General features: G+C 40.0%; 1 protein-coding gene across 1 annotated transcript in view; it reads left to right on the top strand.

Moving 5' to 3' along the window:
• EPB41L4B (erythrocyte membrane protein band 4.1 like 4B) overlaps nt 1-25,159 on the top strand; it is a 147,454-nt gene that overhangs the window by 109,514 nt on the left and 12,781 nt on the right. The window contains exons 7-12 of the mRNA XM_027859122.1: nt 4,647-4,767; nt 18,365-18,452; nt 18,713-18,801; nt 19,428-19,497; nt 19,590-19,759; nt 23,191-23,300. Of these exons, the coding sequence (XP_027714923.1) occupies nt 4,647-4,767; nt 18,365-18,452; nt 18,713-18,801; nt 19,428-19,497; nt 19,590-19,759; nt 23,191-23,300 (648 nt within the window). The remainder of the gene's footprint in view (nt 1-4,646; nt 4,768-18,364; nt 18,453-18,712; nt 18,802-19,427; nt 19,498-19,589; nt 19,760-23,190; nt 23,301-25,159) is intronic.

The following is a 25,159-nucleotide window of genomic DNA, read 5'->3' as shown; positions in this document are numbered from 1 at the left end:
TTCCTCTTCCTATCTCTAATGACTCCTACTTTTCTTCTTCTGTATCTCAATTTCAGTATGATTCCTTGATGGGGATAGTTCCCTGGAGGGTCCACATATGTGCAGTCCTCTCTGAGAAACTGAATTGGTGTCTGTGCATGGATCCTTCTCTTTCCAACTCTCCAAGTCTGTGTGTAGCTGCTTTTAAAGATCAAGTTCAAAAGCTACAGTACCTCTGGTGTTTGAACTTGAGTCATTGCCAGAAAAAAATGCCTCATCCATGGCGCAATGACGACACAGAACAAGGGGAATTGACATCTGGTCGAGTAGACACAAGAAGGACTTAACTCTGTGCCTCCCTGGGGCATCCTTGACCCATTTGAGGAAGAAGCAGCTAGGGTACTAGAAAGGCATTCAAACCAAGGCAACCCCATGACCCTGGATAACTTAGAAGAGGAAGAAGATGCTGACTGGTTTAAAATTTTTATCTTCTCAACTCCAGCCTCTCAGGTTGGACCCAGACTCCTCTCCTCAGATTGTTAGGAGGGCCTCATCCAATTAATGGTATGCTCAGCCCATCTTGAGATAAGAGGTTCAATCTTATGACCCAGGAGCCTTAATTAGTATCTTCAAAATGATAATTTCAAGGCATTCTTTGAATTTCCTCTTTTCCTACTACTTTGATTTTTTTCTCTTTTTATGCCCCTTTGAATTAAAATCAATGTTTTTGGAATTCTTGTATTTTTCATTCTTCTGAATGATCAGATCTTTCTAGAATGGACCTCTTGGTGTCCTTTTCTTTGCCCTTCTGTTTCATTAATTCCAAAGTGAGATACAAGTATTTGGCTGTTTCTCACATATGTGGGGATATCCTTTAGTCCATGTGTGGGGATGGGCATGCGTGCTGTTTCCCTTCCAGTGGGCCCTGTGTGCTCTGGCTCAGCACTGGCTTTAAAATGAGCCAGCTTTCCTCAAGGACTAGTCCAGGGGTGGGGAACCTGCAGCCTCAAGGCCACATGAGGCCATCTAATGTGGCCCTTGGACTGAATCCAAACTTCACAGAACAAGTCCCCTTAATAAAAGAATTTGTTCTGTAAAACTTGGACTCAGTCAAAAGCCCGCATCCAAGGACCTAGAAGGCCACATGTGGCCTTGAGACCGAAGGCTCCCCACCCCTGGACTGCTGAGGGATGATGGGAACCGTCTCAGGGAACATGCATGGGGATGGGCCCGTGTTCTGGGCTCTTACAAAATGATCTGCATGATGAGCTCCTGATAGGTCCTTTTGTGCCTGTGGCTAGGGGTGGTTGTGTCAAAGATGGTTGGCATTTGAATCTGGAAAAAACACCCCTTTTAAGTGGGCTAATAGGCTAAATTACTCATTAGGCTAGTTGAGGGAGTGGGGAGAAGAGCTCCTCCTTCTTTTCAAGGTGGCCCTTTTGTTAGGTAACAGCCAATGCCATCTCTCCCTCAGACCTCTAGTAGTTGATGAGGGGACCTTTCTCTATACCCCCCCCCCCCCCCCCGGCAGCAATGGTGACTGTGCATACATGAGATGGGGAAGAAAAGTGAATGGGAATTTAAGGACCTACTATAATCCAGGCACTATGCTAGATGCTTTACAATCATTTTATCTTCACAACAGCCCTGTGATGTGGGTGCTATTTCACAGTTGAGGAGACTGAGGCAGACAGACAAACATGGTAGTGAGAACTTGTTCTTGCCTGACTGGATCCCAAGTCCTTAGTCTGAATACAGGTGGCTGACCAGTGAGCCTGAGGCGGATATTTCTAGCCTTGGCCCCATGAACTCAAGAAGTCAGAAGCATTCCCTGTGGCAAGTTAGCACTGAGGAATTCCTGACTTCTTGAGCTGCCAAAGCTTGACACATCCATGTGAGGGTCATTATTAGGTCAGCTGTGACCATGGAAAGAAACAAGAGGGGAAAAAGATCCCCTCTCCAACTACCAGAAGTCTGGGGGGGACCTTCTCCAGTGGTCCTGATTTATATCTGGCCACTGGACCCAGATGGCTCTGCAGGAGAAAGTGAGGCTGGTGACTTTGCACAGCCCTCCTTTACATAAATCCAGTTCACTCGCAAGTCATGATATCTCCCTCTGATGTCATGGTCCTCTTTGATAACAAAGGACAAACATAACAACTGGAAATCTGACAGAGAGTTGGCTGTGTCCCAACAAAGAGGCCACCTTGGAAAGAGGGAGGAGCTTTCCTCCTAGCCCCTTTATGTAGTTCACTACATAAAGGGGAGGGGGGGCTCTTCCAGACTCAGTTGATTCCTCTTATCTCAAGATGGGCAAGCATAACATTAATTAGATGAGGCCCTTCTAACAACCACACTTGAGGGGTTCATGGCCAACCTAGGAGGCTGGGCTGGAGAGGATAAAAAATTTAAATCAGCCAGCATCCTTCATCTTTGATGTAGCCATCCATGTCACAGGGACTAAGGGACTAGCCATTCTGGTCATTTATTCCTTTAGCAAGGACCCAGAACATGGAGTCATCCCTATGTTTGTAACCTGGGATGGCTCCCATCATCCCAGATGCCAAGTCAAGGGAAGGGATTTCTTTGTCGTTTCAAAGCAGAAGTCTTTCGTTACTAAGCCAGCATTGCCTGTTGGAAGTGGCTATGGTGCAGACTCATAACACCTGCTTTGTGGGATGGCGCCCCATGGGTCCATCCATGAGCGTGCTCTGGTCTCCACTGTACTTAACACCAACTCTAATCATCCTCTGTCTTTAAGCAAAAGGTAACTGGCAGCGGGTTTAACTTCCTCCTATTCCAGTAGTATTATACCCACAAGCCACTCCCCTAAATGGTCTACTATGCTTGTTAGGATTGTTAACACAACACAGAGTCTTATGTATCAAATCACAAAGTCCCTCTTATCTCCTGTTTCATTCCTGAAAAGAATATACAGGGGAATCCACCCGTGGCCTGCTTCATAGAATCACCTTGAGGTTGTTCTACCATCCTAACCCTTTTTCTTCTCTTATATTTTCAACAACAAATGAATAAATAACCCAGTTTTTTTCCTTAGCCACAGTTTATAACACACTCCTTATTTCAAGAGATAATAGATTATCACAGCTGTGTTCCTTGGATTATTTATCCTGATTAAAACAATAAACAGAGACCCTCCTACCTGGCCTTCTGTTGCTCTCCTCCCTTTTGAATCAGTCTTCCTAAGAGCTCTTCTCTGTTAAGAGGCCCATTGTCTTCCTCACCCCTCCAAAGCTGCATAGGCATTATTCTTTCTTCCTCTAGTTCTCTTCCCCTCCTGTAACCTTCAAAGGGAGACAGAATAAACAAAATAATCCCAGTCCCCTCCCCAGCCTTAGCTAGCTTTTCAAGCCTACCGTCTGCTGCTTGTCCTGTTTTTCAGCTTCTTCCTGATCGCTTTTTGCTTCTAGGTTTCCATTTGTAACTGGTTGCTGATACTCACCCCCCTCTTCCACTGGAGCCAAGTAGATTCAGTGCAGAGCTTTGCCTCTCCCCACTCCCACAGGTTTGTGCCTGTGGCTTCTGTTCTTGCAGTGATCCCTCCTCCTTTCTCCTCCAGGTGCTGCATGACCCATTATCACCCCATGCTGTGCTTCATCCACTCCCAGGCCATCTGCCTTAGTTACTGCAGCAACTCCTACAGACTGTCACTGGCCTTCTCTCCCGCTCCACAGCCTGCCATGACATTTATTTTTTCTTTCAGTTTCTAAATGCACCAAATTCTTTACCAATTTTTAATAGGACTCTAAGCAGAAATCCTGGCCCTGTCCCATATTTAACATTTTCAATTTATATTAGTGAGCAGTTGGCATTTCAGTTGAATGCTAATAATGTACCTTGACCTGAATATAATGACTTTGAATTTCTATACTACTTTCTGTCTCACTTTATTCTCAAATCAACCCAGCCAAGGTAGCAGTATATTAAAATCCTTATTTTACACATGAAGAAAACTGAATCTCATAGAGGTCAAGTGACTCGCCCAAGGTTACCCAGGTAATGAGTGGCAAAGATAGGACTTGAACCCAAGTCTTCCGATTTCAAGTTCAGTGTTTTTTGTTTTTGTTTTTGTTTTTTGTTTTTATAATATTACTTTGCCCCTGCTAAGATAAAATGTAATCCAGGGTGAATTTGTATGGTATAGAATTTGGGGGGGGGGAATTGTGTGTGTGTGTGCGTTCGCACGCCTGGTAACAATTTCAAGTTGATAAAAAGAGAAAGCCAGAACAATGTACATCCTTTACTGTGGATTTTAAGGTATGTATGTGTTTCCATGCAGCTATTTGTGAAGCTCATAAATTAAATTTTATCCCAGTGAGGTTATGTAATATTTTTTTTGTTTTTGTTTTTGTTTTTTTTTTTTTTTGGTTTGGGCAATGGGGGTTAAGTGATTTGCCCAGGGTCACACAGCTAGTAAGTGTTATGTGTCTGAGGCTGGATTTGAACTCAGGTCCTCCTGAGTCCAGGGCTGGTGCTCTATCTACGGCACCACCTAGCCACCCCCTATTATGTAATATTTTAAAAAGGCACCCAGCAGATTTAATCGCATATAGTATCTTTGGAGTTTGTCATTGTAGTAACTGAACTTGTTAAATATTATCTCTCTCTTTCTTCTTTTTTTTTTTCTTCCCTTTGAAAAATTACAGCGGAACTTGGGGAGTGTGAACTTCCGGAGCACACGCCTGAACTGGTGTCTGAGTTCCGATTTATTCCAAATCAGACTGAGGCAATGGAGTTTGATATCTTCCAGAAATGGAAAGAGTGCAGGTACTTTTATGCTGGAGTCTAGTATTTAGTCACAGTCTAAGAAATAACTTTTTTTTTTAGTGGGCGTAAGTATATGAAAGTTTTATTTCCTCCAGAAGTAAGACCAGTTATAAATCCAAGTCTGTATCTGCATCTATATCCCTGACCTTTCAGTTCTGCTCCAGTCGTGCATCTCTAGCTGCCTTCAAAGCAATTTCCATTTGGATGGCATGCCATCGCTTGAAATTCTCCACTTTCAAATCCAAATTCATTATCTCCTCCCTATCTAACCCTCCTTCCAAACTCCAACATTTTTGTTCATGGTACCACCATTTTTTCTTTTAGTTTCCCATGCTAGAAACCTTGGTGTCATCTTTGATTCTTCATCCCTTAGATCTCACCTGCCATCAGATTCGTTTGTTTCCTTCAAACATGTCTCAGATTTGTTATTCTCCATTCCTGTCGCCATCACCGTAATCCAGACTCTCATCATCTCATGCCTGGATGTCACTGCAGCATCCTCCTGACTGCTTTCCCTGACTCTGGTCTCTCCGTCTTGTGACCTTGCCTCCAAAAACACTGCTTGCGTCATATCATCCCTCTGCTTGAGATCATAGAGGTTTTTCTCCGATTGCCAACCACATTAGTCCTAAACTCCTCTGCCTAGCTTTCAAGGTTTTTTGTGACCTAAAGCTGCGCTGTCCATGCAGGTTTGTTTCTTAACTACTCCCTTGCTTCTGCTCAGGTGGGTCTGCTCTCCTTGCTGTCTCCACTTACTCCTTGCTCATTTTCCCCTCTGCTTCCTTGCTCATGCTGTTTCCCCTGCTTGGAATGCTCTCTATGTTCCCCCCTTGCCGTCTTTGTCTTTCAAAGCTCATTTCAAGTTCGGTCTCTTCCAGAAAGCCCTCTTTGACTACTTGAGTCTGTGGCTCTCTTCGGCATTTGCTTAACTGTTGTTAACACTTCTATACTGCATAGTATTAGACTTAATCGTACAATGTCTTATTATACTTTCAAATTTTTTTTTCACATGTGTTAATGTTATGCCCAAGAAGACTCTAAATAACTTGAATACCATCTTGAAGACAGGGATTTCTTCCATGGTGTCTAGTATAGTATTGTAAATATCATAAATGCTCTGTAAATACTTGTTCATTGACTGGGTGGCCGACTGATAAAGCTTTAGGAGCTTACAAAAGATTCTTGATCTCAGCTTAAAAAGCTGAATTTTTAGTTCTAACCTAGGGGTAGGGATAGATTATAGTTAGACTCTTTTCTTTAATTATGTGAGATATGTTCAATGAAGAAATTCAGTTTTCCAAGGTAAAATGTGAATTATCGTCTTACTATCCTTTCAGTGATCTGGGAATTCACGCGCGCGCGCGCACGCACACACACACGCAAACTTAAATAATACAATCATATCATAAATGTCCTGACTTGGGAATCTAGAAGTTGGTCATCTTCTTCATCCACCTCCCTTATACTCCAGTGTTTTGGGAGTAGAACTTTGAGATGACACCTGGGATCAACCTGAAGGAGAGCTGGTTCCTTCTCTCTACTTTTACTGATAGGTACTTTCTATGTGGTAGAATGGCATCTCACCTTCTACTGGTTGACATCTTCCCTGAGACTAGTTTCATTAGTTTGCCTTTAAAGGGCATCTCATGCAGCTGCTGAGATGTACTCACTAAATCCTTGTTGAAAGAATAGAGTGAAAATCAATCTTTTTTTAATAGTATTTTATTTTTTCCCTAGTTATATGTCAAGAAAATTTTTAGCATTCATTTTTACAATGTTTTGAATTCCAAATTTTTCTCCCTCCTTCACACCCCTCCCCTCTTCTGAAAAGGGTAGGCAGTTTGATATAGTTTGTACATGTTCTATCATGTAAAAATATTTCCATGTCAGTTACAGTTGTGAAAGAAGAAACCGGTCAAAAGGAAAAAAAAAACATGAGAAAGAATAAAGTAAATGAAAAAATATGCAACAATCTGCATTCAGAGTTCATCGTTTTTTCATGTGGATATAAAATCAATCTTCTTTATGATAACAGAGATCTAATGGAATAGTTTGCCTTTTCTCTATGTGTGACTAGAAATTTGAAAAAAAAATTATTAAGAATCTTCTGGTGGATGGAGGAGAATTGATTTTAACCTATGGAGAGGTAGTGTGATGTCATGAAAGGAGTTCTGGAACTGGAGCCGGGGGATGAGGGCTCAGGTCTCACCTCTTCTGCTTAGCATTAGTACAGGGAAATGCAGACACAGGGAGTAGTTGTGAGACTTAGTTCCCTTCCATATAGAATGTGTATAATAATACTAACACTACCTATCTCAAAGGGCTGCGTAAGCCATAAGATACAATATAAATATGAGTTATTATTCTGGGCAATTTTCTATAGACGGTTTACCTGTGCTTCGAATTTTAACTGCACTCACTTAATAGGGCTGACTGTCACAGTAAGCTGTCATTTGGGAACATATCAGTGAAATCTAAGGGCATACTGTTCCTTGTGCCAAGCCCTCATGCATCCCAGAACCTGACCAAATGCTCAGCTGTCTTCTTGGGATGTAGGTTGTGGGGCAAGAAGATGATGAGGGGAATATTGGTAGTGAGGAAATGAAAGATTTAACCTATTCTAGACTGGCCTGAGAAGCCGAGGATTGATCTTAGAGTCCAGTTGTTTCTTGGCTCTCTTGAAGGGCCATGGGTTCCAAGGTTGAGATGGGGCCCCGTGGTTGTGAAGGTGACCTGGTAGAGTTTGTCTTCCTTGGAATTCTCTAGGCCAAGTGCCCCAGAAGGTTAGAGTGGACATCCTAGGAGCAATCCTCACCCCAAATTACCCCAGTCACCCTAACCTGCAGTCAAAATGCAAATCTAACAAAATCATCAGCAGAATGTAAATCAGGTAATCATTTTTTCAAAAACAGAATTTTTGAGGAATTTTTTTCCTTTCCTTTTAAAAGCATGTCAATTTTTTTCATTATTTAAAATTGTCATATAAAGTGCAGAAGAGATCGTTGTTAGCATTTTTTAAAAAAGCATCTCTTCAGTATCCATATAGAAAGTCAGAACTAGAGAAGAAACCCAGGAGATCCTCTTATCTACATGTCCTCAGCACTTCCACATGTGGCAGGAGCCAGATTAAAATGTAATTAGGGATAGAACTGGGTTTCTCCTGATAGGGTTTTCTAAGTGAATATGCTGCCCACAGAAATCCTTATATAGAGTTGAGTGGTCTCCTTTTCTATTGGAGTTTGACATGACTGATCTAGTGTCTCTGTGTTCAGCACCTCTGTTGCCAGGGTTCGTTACCTCTGACACTGGCACAACGAAGAGAATAGGGACAGGTTTAGAAAGCCTTGATAAGACATTGCAGCCATTGACCTTGTTACACAGAATCATTATTGCCCCATGCTTTGGTCTGTCTTGTGCCCACAATGTACAAGACTTTGCCTGAAGACACATAGTACAGGGAAATGCAGACACAGGGAATCCTACACAAGTAGGCTCCCCAGAGTCACCATGGAGGTCTCCCCTTTATTCTTACAGCACATTCAGCTTAATAGTCACAGTGAATTTTTAAAGGGCTAGTTTAGGGCTACCGGTAAAAAAAATTCTTTTTCTTCTTGGATTTCTTGAGTTGTTTCAGTCATGTCTGACTCTTTGTGACCCCAATTCGGGGTTTTCCTTGGCAAAGATACTGGCGTGTTTCACCATTTCCTTCTCTAGTTCATTTTACAGACGAGTAACTGAGGCAAACAGGGTTAAGTGACTTGCCCAGAGTCACACAGTTAGTAAACCAGATTTGAACTCATGAAAATGAGTCTTGCTAATTCCAAGCCCAGTGCTCTATCCACTGCACCACCTGGCTGCCCTTGTTGTTAGTTAGACCCTGCCAGAACATCAAAATGGGAGAGTAGCTTATGTCTGTTAGGGCTACTGCTAACATCTGTTGCCTTCCTCTTCCTCTTCCTCCAACTTAAAATGCCTTCGTTTTTAAATGAAGAAATTAAGGTCCAGAGACCAGACTAAGCCTGTGTCATGTGAATCATGCCAGATATCCTGGTCATATACACATACAGTAACTGCCATTTTATTCCTTAAACTTTCCCCCAACTATTTCCATTTTGCAGGAGAATTCCCAATCTGAGATGAATTAAATTCTTTTGTCTTAGCTATATCTTTTATTATTCTGCTTCTGCACCTGCCTTCTTCTTACTGATTATGTGTTATACTTTCTCAAAAAAATTCAGTTTTTCATTATGATTAATGTTTAATTAATGATTAGTGTTTCATATGGCCAGAAGTCTATTGAGTGATGCCCTTGGCTCCTTAGGTCTTTAGGTTCTTATTAAGAAAAGGGCTTTACTTGGTGACAGTAATTTAGAGTTGATAAAAAGTGAAACAAATTTCCCGTCTTCGTTGATTTTGGAGTAAGCACTATTTGTTGTTTATGATTTCTGTAGAAGTCAGTATTAGTCACTCATGTCATAATTCCTCCATTTCAGAGACTAGGACCTCTCACAAATCATGGGATCAATCAATAATCAATCCATCAGTAGACATGTATTAAGCACCTACTATGTGCCAGGCACTGTGCTAAAGCACTGGATCATAGATTTAGAGCTAAATGTTTAAATGTATTTTGTATCTTTGACAACTGAGCTTGTTCCATGCCCAAGCAAACATGTGAAAACAACAAAGGTTTATTGATTATCCAGAGTAAATCAAAATACATATTCTGGCTTTGGGCCTCTTTCTCTCTAAAAGTCCAACTGGTTCTTCTCTTCCCTTACCAATCCCTGTGATCTCTGACCAAGATACACCCTCTGTTCCGAACCTGTTCCTAGCAACAACCAACAAGAAGATTGTTGGGGTAGTGGAATATGGCCAGTGTGGACTATTATAACAGCTTCCTCATTCCTTAGAACCTAATTGACGCCAAACTGAGCCAGACCAGTGTTCTGTCTAGCTTAGGTTCCTCTGTCTGGCAGTGGCACAGACTGTGGAAGACTATGGTTTGTTCAACCTGAGGGATTAGCGCTATATCCCAAACTCCCTTTGATGACTGCATGACAGTTATTAATGTTACATTATGTTTGCATGTTCAACCCTTCAGTGGAATATTTTTGCTCTACTCGTCATGCTGGTGAGCTACCTTGATGTAGCATAAACCATTGCCACACAGTTTGATATAAAAGACTGGTCAAACTTTTCCAACCTTTTATTTTATATAAATAATAGATATGTTTGTAGGAGGTAGTGAGGGACGAGGTGGCTTGGTACCGTAGATGGAGAACAAGCCATCTTGTGCTCCATCTTGCAAGTTCTATTTCTTAAATATACCAGCAGTCCAATTAGCAGCTCTGTATGTCAGGCAACACTCTGAGTCTGTACCAGATTCCAGACCTGGGAGGAGCTAAGCCACTGGGTTCTGGCAGTGCCAGGGACCATACAGACTGAACTTATTCCTGGCTCCATTCTTGCTGCCACTGGACCATGCCTGGAAGGCGCTGAGCACTAGCGTCTACATTCCACCCCACTCTTACTCTTGAGAATTGTCCTTCTATCAGCAATACCACTGCCTTTTGAAAAGGTGTGTCATTTGACAGCCCTATTATTTAACCATGTTTATGGTTTCCCAGATCATAATTCCTTTTTCTGGCCACCAGTACCCTATCTGTTGTCTCCCCATTAGAATGTAAGCTCTTTGAGGATAGGGATTATTTTGCTTTTTTGTTATCTCTAGCAATTAGAAGAGTGCTTGGTACTTAATCAGCATTTAATAAATGATTTTTCATTCATTCATTAATTCAAAATTTGCAAAAGAGTTAAGGGCATTAGAGGGGTTGGTCCCCAGCTAAGTTGATGAAATCGCAGGAACAGGTTATAGAGATAACATAGTGTCATTGTGTTAAACCATTTACAAAGACGTGTGTGTGTGTGTGTGTGTGTGTGTTTCCACAAGCACACCAAGCATTTCCCAAATTCACTGCTAGATGTTAAGGGTAGGAGGACAAAAACAGTTCTTGCCCTCAAGAATTTACATTCTGAGGCAGCTAGGAAGCAAAGTAGAGCACTCGGCCTAGAGTTAGGAAGACTTGAGTTTAGATATGGCTTTAGACACTTACTAGCTGTATGACCCTGGACAAGCCACTTAACCCCTGCTTCCCTCAGTTTCTTCATCTGTAAAATGGAGATTATAATAGCACTGACCTCCCAGGGTTGTCGTGAGGATTAAATGAGATAATAATTGTAAAGTCCTTAGCACAGTGCCTGGCACACAGTAAGTGCTATGTAAATGTTAGCTATTATTATTCATGTTATTATCTGTAAAATGGGAGTAACAATAGCACCTACTTCCCGGGGTTGTTAGGAGAATCAAATTAGATATTTGTACAATACTGAGTACAGTGTTTGGTACATAGTGGGTGCTTAATAATTAATTTCCTTTATTTTTTATTTTATTATTTCCTTTATAAACAATAATATAAATAATTATTTCCTTTTGTTCCTTGGAAGGTGAAGGAGATATACATGTAGATAAATAGAAAATATATACAAAATAAAATGCAAAATAGAATTGTACCATTTTAAACTGTGGAACTTTAGAAATGATTTAGCCCAACTACCTCATTTTACGAATTAGGAAACGGGACCTGATATGTTAGTGGTATACCCGGAGTCATGCAGCTAATGAGTGGCACAGCTAGCACTGACTAAAAATCCCATTTTCCAGCTTTTTCTATAAGTTTCACATCATCTAGGCCTTCAGTATCCTGCTTTTCCCATTATTCTTTCAAATGCATCTTCAACTCTGGAGAAACCACTTGTCTCATAGGTCCCCAAATAAGTCATCTTCCCTATTAAAATACAGACTCTTTTGAACACAAGAACAGTTTCCCTTTTTTGTATTTTTATCCCCAGTGCTTAGCACTGTCTGGCTCATTAAAAGCACTTAATTACTGCTTGTTGATTGACTGATTGCTACATTACTGCTAGTATGATCAGACCACTTCACTTTTCCAGGACTCAGTTTCTTCATATGTAAAATGAAAAAGTTGTATGTGGTGTGTAAAGTTCCTTCCTTAGAGAAGGGACCCTCCTGGTCCCATTAAAGGCACAGGGAATAGACTGCTGGGCTGGGAGTCAAGAATACTTGAGTTCAAATCCAGCCTGAGACATTTACTAGCTAGGTGATGTGAGGTGAGGACTCTAACCTTTGTTCCCACAGTTTCCTCAACTGTAAAATGGGGATAACAATAGCACCTATCTCACCAGGTTGTTGTAAGGATCAAATGAGATTTTATTTGTAAAAACACGTAGGAGAGGGTCTGGCACACAGTAGGTGCTTAATAAATGCTTGTTGTATTGAGTTGTATTCATTGTGAAAGTGAGTTTTGAATTTTGCTGAAGAGGTTTGGCAGAGAAGATGGAGGAAGGTATTCCAGGCTCATGGATGAGAAAAGGAAGGAAAATGTCTTTGTTTGGCCGGAGAGAGTGCAGCTGGGGAGTAACAGAAAGTGGAAAGTGGAAAGAGCCTTGAAGTACAACTAAAAAGTATACATTTTATATGAGGCAATTAAATGTAAAGTCATTTGACTGGGCAGATCCAAATGGCACTTAAGGAAGGTGATTATGGTTCTAGCATGTGAATTAGAGTGGACCATGGAGAGGGTAGAAGCACAGCATCCGTGTAGGAAATTTTTGTGTCTGTAATAATCTAGGCACGAATGATTAGAACTTATAGGATTGGTAGTCTTTGATATTGCTATGTTTGAAAATGACCCCAGGGTTTTTATTGTTGTTCAGTCATTTTCAGCTGGGTCCAACTCTTCGTGACCCCATTTGGGGTTTTCTTGGCAAAGATACTGGAGCGATTTGCCATTTCCTTCTTCAGCTCCTTTTACAGATGAGGAAACTGAGGCAAATCAGGTTAAATGACTTACTGAGGGTCACACAGCTAGTAAGTGAGGTCACATTTGAACTCGGAAAGAGGAGTCTTCCTGATTTTAGGGCCCATGCTCTATCCACTGTGCCACCTAGCTGCCAGGGGTTTTATTACAAGAGGTTCTATCCTACTTGTCATTAAGATTTCAATATTTACGATTTTGAGGATCCGTGATTTTACCCGTGTTAGTACTGCCCGCATTGATGAAAATAACCCACCCTTCATGCTTTAGTACAGGCCTGCACAACCTGTGAACCACTTGTGGCGTGCCAAAGGATTTTCTCTACATACAAAGGATGTTTTCCTCTGCATTTTTTACAGGCCACCCAAAATCCTTTGGTGTGCTGCAGGCAACCCAAGGGTGGACCATGGACTGTGGGTTGTGCAGGCCTGCTTTAGTAGATAGTCTTCATGAGTTGTCATGGACCCCCCTCCCCCCCAAAAAAAAGAAAAAGAAAAAGAAAATCATCAGTTAGTAGCCAGCCCTCTGGGGATGAGCCTTTCCACTATTAATTTGGCCTTCCTCAGACAACAGGTACATTGTTGGCCACTGGGCCAGTACTCAAGGCCTTTCTAGTTTCAGGGGAGCTGCCACAGCATGAACTTGGCTGGCGGGACCTTCAGGAGCCCAAGTCAGTTCCATACTAGAATGAGGCAAGAAGCGATCATCCAAAGTGAAGCAGTAGTAATAGCAACACTTCTGTTTGTAGGGTACTTTAGAATTGTCCAAAATACTTTCACACATTATGGCATTTGTCTCTCATAATATCCTTTTGAGGTTGGCACGGTGAATATTGTTATTTTCATTTTATAGATAAGGAAACTGAGTCTCAGAAAGATTGTGATCCTTTCTGAATAGTTAAATCGGGACTAAATCCTTAGAATTTTAGAGCTGGAAGGACTTGAGGTGATCGAGTCTCTTTTTCTACCCATTACAGAAAGAAAGGAAGGATGAAAGGAAGGAAGGAGGGAAGGAATTTATAATAATTTCTGCATCTATCAGGGGCAGCTAGATGGTGCAGTGAATAGAGTGCTGCCAGGCCTAGAGTCAGGAGGACTTGTCTTCCTGAGTTCAAATCCAGCCTCAGACACTTACTATACGAGCTGGGTGACCCTGGGCAAGTCACTTAACTCTTTTTGCCTCAGTTTCCTCCTCTGTAAAATGAGCTAGAGAAGGAAATGGAAAACTCCAAATAGGGTCACAAAGAGTTGGACATGACTGAAATGTCTGAACAACAACTGGGTTTATCTCTTCAGATTTTGAATATAGGAATAGAGACTAGACCTATGATTTCATTAGCATAGGGAACTCCCAGGTGGGGAAATTCCCTCCACCAATGTAGGTTGTTATCTTCTCTGTAGTTTATGGTCTTAGAAAGTTTCCTAGAACACCGTGAGGTTCATTGATTTGCTCAGGGTCAGACAGCCATTGTGTGTCAGAGGTGACACTTGAACCTAGGCATTCCTGGGTCTGAAGCCAGCCCTGTTTCTACTATACCATATTCCTACTTAACATAGCTTTTTCTTAAAATTCCTTTTGTTTTTCTCCTAATATTTCCAGTTCATTCTAAGCGTTAGCTTTCCTGACACTTCTTAGAGTTCTGTGACCACTATTTTGTGGTTATCTTTATTTTTATTCCACTTCCATCATTGCTGTGTCCTTTTAAAATCTCATCTTCCTTTGTAATAAAATAGATTGTTTCATGGTTGAAATCATTGTATTATCAGAACTTCATTTATTTAAGAATCCCATGTGCTTTTTCCTTTTTAGAGTCTATCATCATTGAAGCAAATCTATCTTTCCTAAGAACTTCAAAAATTTTTTTTTTTTTAGTGAGGCAGTTGGGGTTAAGTGACTTGCCCAGGGTCACACAGCTAGTAAGTGTCAAGTGTCTGATCTGAGACCAGATTTGAACTCAGGTTGTCCTGACTCCAGGGCTGGCACTGAGCCTTCTAGCTGCCCCCCCCCCCCAAGAACTTTTAAAAATTTAATTTCTTAAGGTCTGGGGCATCTGTCTAATTATGCCCAGTGTTCCTTTCTCTGGCTCTTGCCCTTTCTAAGATGATGCAGGCACTTTCTTTCAACGTCCCTGTTGCTTTCATTCCATCAACTAGTTCTGTTTTGTTGATTTGAATTAAATCCGAAGTAGAAATTTCCCTTATTCCTTCCTCTGCCTTCTGAGAGATTAAATTGTCATCAGTACAAGACAAGAATTTTTGAGATGCTCTGTTTTGTTTTTTTTTTTTCAGCCGATTGAAACTCCCAGCAGGTATATGGATAGTTAAAGACTACCATCATGCCATTTATCTATATTGGTAATTAATATTAGGGGGAAAAGTCATCCATATTTTATGTCTGTGGCCAGGCATCTGATGATATCCATCTACTATGATAGAATATGTTTTCTCTCCTTTTATCTTTATCTCAGTGGTTTATAACCTGTTCTTACTCTTAGACTCCTGAATTTTCTAATGGGCTCAAAACATAAATACGAACATACATCCATGACACATTCTCTTCTATGATTAGATCTGTTTCTTTTGAACAAGTTATATTTTTCCATCTCCAAACTCCATTGTCCAGTCATAAGTCCCATGCCGCCGAGTTCCAGTAATTACCATGAAGTAATGTTACCTTCTCCCTACTCTGTACATCCTTATACAGACCTCTGAGGCCATAAGTATTGTTCTCAACCCTTTTTCCTAGTTCATTGTTTCTTTTGCTTTAGTACATTGCCTTGTGAAAAATTAAGGGATATTTTTCTTCTCTTCCTTACATCAGAGTAATCGATTATTGGCTAATTAACCAAGGAACCGCAGCTCATTTGTCTTAACTTACAAGGGTACCCAGGAAGGGATTGGGGTTGGGGGACAGAGTTGAATGACATTGGGGATGAATATATAGCATGTGGTGTTATAAGCATCTGATTTAGAGTTAGAGGATTTGAATCCTAGCTCTCCTACTTTTTATTATGTATAACCATAAATAAATCACTTCCTTCTCCCAGTTTCTAATTTCTCATCTGTAAAATGAGGGATTTGAATTAGATCCTCTGAAAGGCCCCACTCTAAATCCTTTGATTCTATAAGAGCCCAGGTCATCAAGATAGCCATGTAGGAATCATTCTATAAGAGAGAAAGTAGGAGGCAGTGTGGTATAGTAGATAGAACTCTTCCCTTAGAGTCTAAGGACCTGGGTTCAAATCTTGCCTTTGTCACTGCCTGTATGACCTTGGGCAAATCATTTGATTTTCTTGGGCCTCAGTTTCCTGATCTCTAAAATGAGGGGGTTGGAGTACATGACCCTGGGGTCCTTCTAGCTCTGGACCCTCATAATAACGTTTGAACTGCCTGCATGGGACTGCTTCAGGCTATCCAAAACGTATGGAACCTGGTTTTTTATAAGAACCACGTAGGGTTTAATTTTTTTCAAAAAATTAGCCCCAGTCAATAATAAACTTTCTTTGTATATAGTGTGTGGACTTTTGGTTACCTTTTTCTGTCCATACCTGCATACCTATAATCTATATTCACTGAACTAATTCATGTTCATAGTCTTGAGCATTTTTCAAGTACAGTACTCATGGACCAGAATTAAGAGACATAGAAATGTAGAAGATATTGCCTCTGCCTTAATGTGGGTAGTAGCAGTAGTAGTAGTAGAAACTACTCACAGGCATTATCCATACATTATCAGTAATAAAGTGCGTGCGTGTGTGTGTGTGTGTGTGTGTGTGTGTGTGTGTGTATAAACATACATTGAGTGAGCTTTCTCTTTCCTAACAGGGTCAGGAAATAGTACAGTATCCTTAATAATAATAACAATTAATTATTATTATTAATTACATTAATTCTTTTTAAAAGAGTCTTATATATATCATTTGTGGATTACTAGTTTACAAAGAATTAGGATGCAATAAAATACATATACTAAAATAATACAGTACGTAACTATTAATTTAGATCCCTATTAGTAACCAACCAGACAAAGCAGTTGGATTTGATTGGAGGGCCGAAGTTGACCAGGCAACCCCTATAATAAGAAAGTGAATGCTGGTCTCTTATTTTTGCTTCTGATTGTGAAATTAGGCGGCCCTAATCTCTCAAATGACAAAGATAAGGCCAGAGGGTAATTGTGCTGTGCTAATGCAAAAGAATTTAATCACGTCTAGGGAAGTTGATCAGTACTTCTTTTTTTTTCTCTAGCATTTAAAAAAAAATTTTATTTTTCCCCCAATTATATATAAAAGGTTTGTTTGTGTTCAAAATTTTGAGTTCCAAATTCTATCCTTCCTCCCCCTCTGTAAGCCATCCAGTATAAGTTGTACATGTGCAAGCATGATTTGAAATAAAATTTCGATGTGAAAAGAAAGTGACTGGAGGCAAAATATTAGCCAAGAGGCTATGAGCTATGGTGGAAAGAATGGGTGGGTATGTGGGTGGGTGGATGAATGCAAGTAGACATTGTAAAGGAAATATTTGAGGATCTGTTGACTGATTAGTTGTTGAGGGTGGGGAAAGAGTCAAAGATAACTTCAGTATTGAAGCCTGGGTACCTGGGGGAATGGTGGTTCCATGAACAGAAATAAGGAAATCCCAAGAGAAATCTAGAATTTCCTCAATCTGTCTGAGAATTCCTCTTAGGGTACCACTCCTAGGCATTTGGGAGGAGGCAGGGAGTGTTGAGGACTTTGCTCTCTGTAGAAACCTCAGACAAAAAAAGCTCTTATAAGTGCTATGGTAGATTTTTGGAATGCTATTTTGCCACTGTTGACAAGGTACAAATAGCCCTCATGGTGGAATGTGGCACCTCTACAAGGGAAATAAATATTCCTGAATGTGCTTTCTCTTATAATGAAGTAGTATAAAACCAAATTGCAGCATCAAGAAAAAAAGGAAAATACCTTCCCTAGAGCCTCTGCAGTAATTTTTATCTCAAGGGACCCACCCCCCCAAAACATAAAAGCCTTAAAATTGCACCAGTTAGGTTCATCCAGAAGTTCTACGTAATCACAAAGTATGCACAAACCAGTCTGTAGTTACAAAAATGTAAACTTAATGTTTCCTAGAGCCAAAGTAGGCTGAGAGCTTCTCTCTAAAAATAAATGAACAGATAAATGAACAAATGTTTGTTCAATAAATATTCAATAAATGCTTGTTAAATAAATAAAAGAAGAAGACTTCAACACTGGGTTTAACAAATTGTGTAATCAATACCTGTGTGGTTAAGTTTATTATACTAAGCATGTTAATTCCCACTCAGTCTTTAAAAGCACTTTTTCAATGTAGAAAAACCTTAACATCATAATTCTGGAAAATAGGTGTCGCTCACCCATTTTATAGAAAAGCAAGTTGCCCTCATTTCCATGGCACGGCATTCCTGTGCCGCGGTCTTTGAGATCGTCGGTATTAAAGGCATGTTGCATTTTTATTAACTGTGGGCATAACTGACATTAGCTCTTGGTATTTCCCTGCAGGTTAGATGAGATTAAGAAAAGGTGTGGGTACCCCATGCCCTCTTACCCACTTCAGGAAAATGGCAGGCAATTCCCCTCCAAAGGAAGGAATCCAAATCTCCTACAACAGAGTGTTAAGGTGGCATTGAGAATTCCCTTTATTTTTGTGCATCTGCTTACACGTATTTCTGTTTCCTTTGTAAAGGGGGAAGAGCCCTGCACAGGCTGAGCTTTCCTATCTGAACAAAGCAAAATGGTTAGAAATGTATGGAGTAGACATGCATGTAGTTAAGGTAAGATATGGAAAAGCACCTTCATAACTAAATAACCTCAGTATACCTGCTGTTGGAAACTTAGAAACAAGCCTTTGGTAATGCATTTTGTATTCAATTAAAGGACTACTGGAGACTGTAAGTTTCTTGAGGATATACTACTATATAAATGTTGAATCTCTCTCAGTGCATAGCACAGTGCTAACTACTTTAAAAAATGTTTATTATATTGAATTAAAACATTAAGCCTGTATACTGATTGTCGCTTCTTTTGTTTGTAGGGAAGAGATGGCTGTGAATATGCTCTTGGTCTAACACCAACAGGGATATTAATCTTTGAAGGAGCTAACAAAATAGGTTTATTCTTTTGGTAATTTAGCTTGTCTAATATTATTTTAAATATGTCCTATTTTGTGGTGGAATGATATGTCATGGTGGATGATAACAACATTGAAAGTTAGTGTGGCAGAGTGGACAGAAGGCTGACCTTTGAGTTAGGCGGATGTGGGCCCAAGTCCTCCGTCTGCCCTTACAACTCTGTAAGACTATACATTACATATGAGCTCTTGATTTTCTGTTGCTGAAGAGAGTTGTCGTACTTGGGAGTTTTCCATAGTAATAAAATCACCAAAAGAGAGAGAGAGATAGAATATTGAGGTGGTTTTACAAAACCCAGATTCGCTTTTAGAAAACTCATGTTATCACATTAGTCCCCCAAATTCTGGATGGTTCTATTTAAATTAAATTGATTCATGTCAACAAAATGCCACCAGAAGGTTGACCATAAGATGATGAACTTTTTTGCCCAAGTAGTTCATGAAACTATCTTCTAAGGCATCAATGTCTTGTAATTATCATTGGCAAAGTGATCCTTGAATTATTGAATAAAGTTTCACCTAAGCTAAGAGTTTTAAACAACAGAATGGTAATCACTGGTTGATATATGAATTACTTGTATTTATGATTCTACTGTAAAAATGTTTTCTCTGTAACTAGGCCCAAAATCACTAAAATGGATTTTAAAAAGAGCAAATTAACTCTTGTTGTCGTAGAAGATGATGACCAGGTAATTTCGGTGCTCACTTTTCTGTCTTCATATCAACCCTTCACTAACATCAGATGTGCAAAACTAACAGGATGCTCTATTTTATGTTTAAGGGGCGAGAGCAAGAGCACACATTTGTTTTCCGATTAGATAGCTCACGGACCTGCAAGCACCTCTGGAAATGTGCGGTTGAGCATCATGCGTTCTTCAGATTGAGGACACCAGCAAATAATAAATCCAATAGATCAGACTTCATAAGGCTAGGATCACGATTTAGGTTCAGGTAACTAACAATTTGTCTTAAGTTAAGAGACTGTTTGTTCCAAAAAATGGTCGTTCAGTCATGTCTGACCCTTTCTGACCCATTTGGGATTTTCTTGGCAAAGATACAGGAATGGTTTGCCATTTCCTTCTCTCACTCATTTTATAGATGAGGAACTGAGTTACTTAAGTGACTCGCCCAAGGTCACACAGCTAATAATTGCCTGAGGCCAGATTTGAACTCAGATCTTCCTGACTCCAGTGCAGGCACTCTACCCGCTGTGCCACCTCGCTGCCCCAAAGAATGGGACAGGTTTATCCGTAGGAAAAGCAAATGCTCTGAGGCAGCAATATTAGAAGCATAATGCCCCAAGCAAGGGAAAGGATGCCCTAGTGAGACTACATCTAGAGCATCATATCTACTTCTGATGGCTTTGGGCAATTCTGCCTCATTTAAATCCAATTCATGCCCAAGTCAAGACGTCACCCATGATGTCACTGATCCTGTTTGAAAATGAAGGATGGACAACAACATTCTAGAAAGGATGCTGAGCCTGTTCAGAAGATGGTGAGGGGGCCGCATACTGCTATTTCAGGATTGGTTGAAGGCATAGGGAATGTTTAGCTTGAAGAGAAGCCTTAGGGAGGACATACTAGCTGTTTTCAAATATCAGAGGGGCTGTCATGTAGAAAAGGGTAGACCTTTTTTTTTTTCCTTAATTTTAGAAGGCAAAACTTGGAGATTTGGTTGGGAATTATAGGGAAGCAGATTTTGGCTTAATATAGAGAATGAGATTTATTTTCAATGAGAGCTAATAGGATTAGATTGTTTCTAGAGGTAGGAAGTTGCCTCTACGTGAATGCTTAGTGACAGTGTTAATGATGATATTCTAGTCAGATCCAGATGATGAAGGCCTCTCCCAAATTTAAGTCTGTGATTCTGTTAGAATGTCAGATTTTATCATAAAACTTTTCACCTGTGAATGCAATCATAGATCTTTGGACCTCTTACCACATAATACATCTCGTTAAAATCTGTTTCAAATTACAGAAATTGCCCATTTGAAAACATATTGGCAACATGAGGAAATCTCTGTGGAACTCTTAAAAAAAAACCTGGGCATTTTCTGTTTTCTTTAGAGGTATTTGAAAGTGTGCAGAAATATAAAGGCAAATTCTCTTTAAGAAAGAAACACATTTTGTGAGAAGCATCTGATAGCTTATAAAATGCTGAAACATCTATAGAGAGGTTTTTAAAGCAACTCACTTGTATGTTTACACTCATCTTCCTAAGTGAATGGCATGCAACAAGTGTGTGTGTGGGAGAGGCGTCTACATGATACAAAGAAAAAATTATGTATTTGTAGTCATGGTATCTAAGTTCATGACTGACCTCTGCTCCTTTATGAGCTCTGTCACCTTGGGCAAGTTACTTGGCCTCTCTGGACCTCCTTCTCCTCCTTTATAGTTCATCTGTAAAATGTTGCTGCTGTTTGTCTTTTATTCTCGAATAGGATCATGACACCAGGGAGGTGATGCCATGACATGCAGGTGAATTGGATTTAAGTGAGGGAGGGCTGTGCAAAGTCACCAGCCTCACTTTCTCCTCCAGAGCCATCTCGGTCCTGTGGCCAGATATGGATCAGGACAACTGAAGAGGGCCCAGGGTGCAGTAGGAGACCTTGGCTTTTTCAAGCTAAGGTCTTCAAAAAGTTTTGACTGAGGCAACACCCGTTCAGTGATTAAGGCCTAATAAAAATGAGGCAAAGAATGACCTCTTAAAAAAATTAGATGTGGGAGGGGAAGACCCTCAGGGTTTCTGGCCAAACCAGAAACAGTTGTTATTTATGTTCATTCTGAGCCAATCAGGGCCCAAACAGTGACCAAGTAGGTCTTGGTCTGGGACCAGAGTGATTTGGGTTAAGGCTGGTCTTTAAGAGAAAAAAACGAAACAAACAAAAAAATTGTTTCAGAAATTAAAATTTACATTGTGTGTGTACTAAATGACACCTAATATCATTCTCAGCTCTAAATCTACAATCTGATACGTGATTGCAACAGGACTGTTCCTGATTAGAAGGGTGACTACCACAGGATTTGAAAGAATCAGGGAGTCACCCTATAATCTTCTTTTCCTTTGCTTTGTCCCTTGGCCATAAGGGAAAGATCAGGCCATGGAAAGGGTAGGGGCAGCAAGGTGGTGCAGTGGATAGAGTACCAGCCCTGGATTCAGGAGGACCTGAGTTCAAATCTGGCCTCAGACACAAAACACTTACTAGCTGTGTGACCCTGGGCAAGTCACTTAACCCCATTGCCTAGACAAAAAAAAGAAAGAAAGAAAAGAAAAGGGGCAATTTGTGGGTCAAGTCTCTATGTAGTGTGAAGCCGAGTTGCCCCTTGGGAGCACCAAATAAATAGAATTTTGTCTTCTCTCTGGTAAGCTGCAAGCCCAGGTAAGAGCTGCAGTGTCGTTGGAGGCCTGGAAATGGCCAGAGGGATGCTGAAGCAGGTGGAATGGTAGAAGAAGCATCGAATTTCTGAAAAACTCTTTACAGACTCGAGGTGTTTTAATATCTAAATTACTGTAGGTCAGAGAACTAAATGTGATTAGGAAAGTCAGAACTTAAAGAGTAATTAATAATGACTGATTTTAGGAACTGAGCTATCTGCATTTCTGTTATTCTTGCCCTATAGATCAAATCTTGTACAATAAAGATAACAATTAGAAATTTGTTAATGATTTATAGTAAATTTTTTTCAACCTGAGAGTAGTGTATGGGAAAAGTATGGTACTGGAGTCAGGAAGACCCCACTTTAAATTTTTTCTCTCAGACTTACTAGTTGTGTGACCACAGGCAAATAATCTATCTGAAATTCAACTTCCCAACATGTAAAATAGGAATATTAATAATATCAACCTCATAGGCTTATTGTGAGGATCAAATGAGATAATATATATATAGAATAGTGTTTCATAAACCTGAAAGTGTTATCAAATGTTGGTCATTATTGTTTTTATCATTTCTTTTAGGAAAAGCACAAGTAAATGGATCATATGCTATTTTTTTAAGAAATTCAGTTAGTTATTCCTAAAGTGCACATTCAGACTATGGAGTTGTAACCAGATACTACCGTTTACCTAGTGGTATTTCTCTAAATTTTAGGCATAGTGCCTTGGAGAAAATTACCAACTTCTAGAAGCTTTATCCTCACTAATCCAAATTTATTAAGTCATGGAAATTGTCATAGGTCACCATTTTGTCTCATGATGACACACTGACCCATAAACTGAATTTAAGATTCATTTGAATTCTTGAACAATTATACCTCATGGTTGAGTTGAAACAGTGATCCTATTTAATCCAATCAAAAAATTCATTTCCATATAAATTCTTTTGCAAATATATTCTAATAAAGTTGTTAATCTACAAAAAAAACCCCTTTATTTTCTAGTGGGAGGACAGAGTATCAAGCCACTCATGGGGCTCGGTTACGAAGAACCAGTACATTTGAAAGAAGACCTAGTAAACGGTACCCATCACGGAGACATTCAACTTTTAAAGGTTGTGTGTTTTTCATTCTGTCTTAAATAGTATATTTTTCTTTAACTCATCAAATGCAGTTATAATGCAAAGTCAGAACTTTTTATTTTTAGACTGGCCTACTCTCATCCTAGAGAAGTAGAAAAGTTTACCTTGGTAGCTCCCAAATAAGTTTGGTCAGTGTTTGCCATGCTACTGTTCCCTTTTGTTCTTTTTCTTTTATGTTTTAATTCTGTCCTCTTGACCAGCCTTGTCTGTCACTACCCTATCCCTCCTCACCCTTTTGTGAGCAGGCAATGGGGTCTCCAAAGTGTCATGGGAAAATAGCCATTTTAATAGTGCGAATGAAGTAGCTATCTCACCTAGAATAAACGTATCTTTTGGGAAAGCACCAAGCCAATATCCCCTGCTATTGTACCATGAGAATTATAGTAGGAGGAGGGAAATGATCAGACAGTAAAGAGATTAGACTCAGTTGGGCAAAAAAAAAAAAAAAAAGGCAGCATGATGATTTAAGTGTGGGTGTTTAAATTTAAATACATGGACAGACATTAATGTAAACACTTGAATATTTTTTGGTTGGCTTTGTGAAGACCCTCCATAATCTGTCTTTACACAGTCATGATCCCCCTTGGGTCATCTGAGTCCTTTGACCTTTCAACAGACAAGCTTTATTGCCCACATAGCTCAGCACCATCATCAAAGTAAGTTGTGTGTAGTTGGCATCAGCCTTAATTCCCAAAGACCTAATAGGACCCTATATAATTTTTGAGGCCTTTCCAACAGAAACAAGCTATTCCATTATAGTTATTTACAGCTGACTCATAACAGTCAAAGTCCCACACACTCCTGTTTACCAGCTCATAATAATCAAATGAGGGAAAGGGAAAGGGAAGGTTTTCCTTTCCTTTGACAATAAGGTGGTCTATTGCAGTTTTCATCTGATCTTCAGAAAAAGTCCCATGCCTGGTACCCTGGTAAACACATCTGTTAAGAAGAAGGAAGATCAGGGCAGCTAGGTGGTACAGTGGATAGAGCACTGGCCCTGAAGTCAGGAGCACCTGAGTTCAAAGCCAGCCTCAGACCAAACACTTGACATTTAGTAGCTGTGTGACCCTGGGCAAGTCACAGTTGCCAAAAAAAAAAAAAAAGAAGAAGAAGAAGGAAGATCAGCCAATCTTTAACAGCAAAATACATTAACATTAAAAGGAAGGGGATATGATTGAGATAGGAGTGATGAGAGAATAATGGGCAGATACAATAGAGGGACATTATTAAGCTCATGTGATTAATGAGGTTGGCATGTTTTATGGTGAAATTGGTGTTACAGGTTTCATAATTGATGTGGCTTAATAACTTGTATAGTGTTGAATTATATTAATCCCACTATAAGTTGTCCAGTATTAAAGGGCAGGAAGCCATAAGTCAGCCCCTGGGAAGGAACATAAAAAAGAACCAGTTGCGGGTAGGTGGTTCATTGTGGTCCTTCCCCTAATTGGTGAAGAAAGGGAAAACCTTCAACAACCTCGTTTCATCTTCCACTCTTCATCAGCTTGTCTTAATGCAGTCAACCATGTATGTATCTAATAAACCTTTGCTTCCTTCTGTTATCTCCTCTAACTGCCCTCTTGTTTCTTTTCTTTCTTCTTTATTTTACTGACAGATTTCTTGAGCTGTGAGGTGCTCTGCCATCTGGCTTCCCTCCTATCACTTTACTGAAAATTCCTTTCAACAACTCCACATTCTGCTGCTTTTCTTTAAACTTAATCTTTTTTTTTTTAATGTCTCTGTTGCATCTAATACTATTAACCAGGTCTTCCCTTGGAGGGCACGGGGAGAAAAAAACAAGAGAGCCAGTGTTGAACCTTGGAAAATTGTGG

Source organism: Vombatus ursinus, unplaced genomic scaffold (assembly GCF_900497805.2).
Source record: "Vombatus ursinus unplaced genomic scaffold, bare-nosed wombat genome assembly UNPS02014158.1, whole genome shotgun sequence".
In the NCBI taxonomy this organism is placed as follows: domain Eukaryota; kingdom Metazoa; phylum Chordata; class Mammalia; order Diprotodontia; family Vombatidae; genus Vombatus; species Vombatus ursinus.
This window is presented reverse-complemented; position numbering and strand designations above follow the sequence as displayed.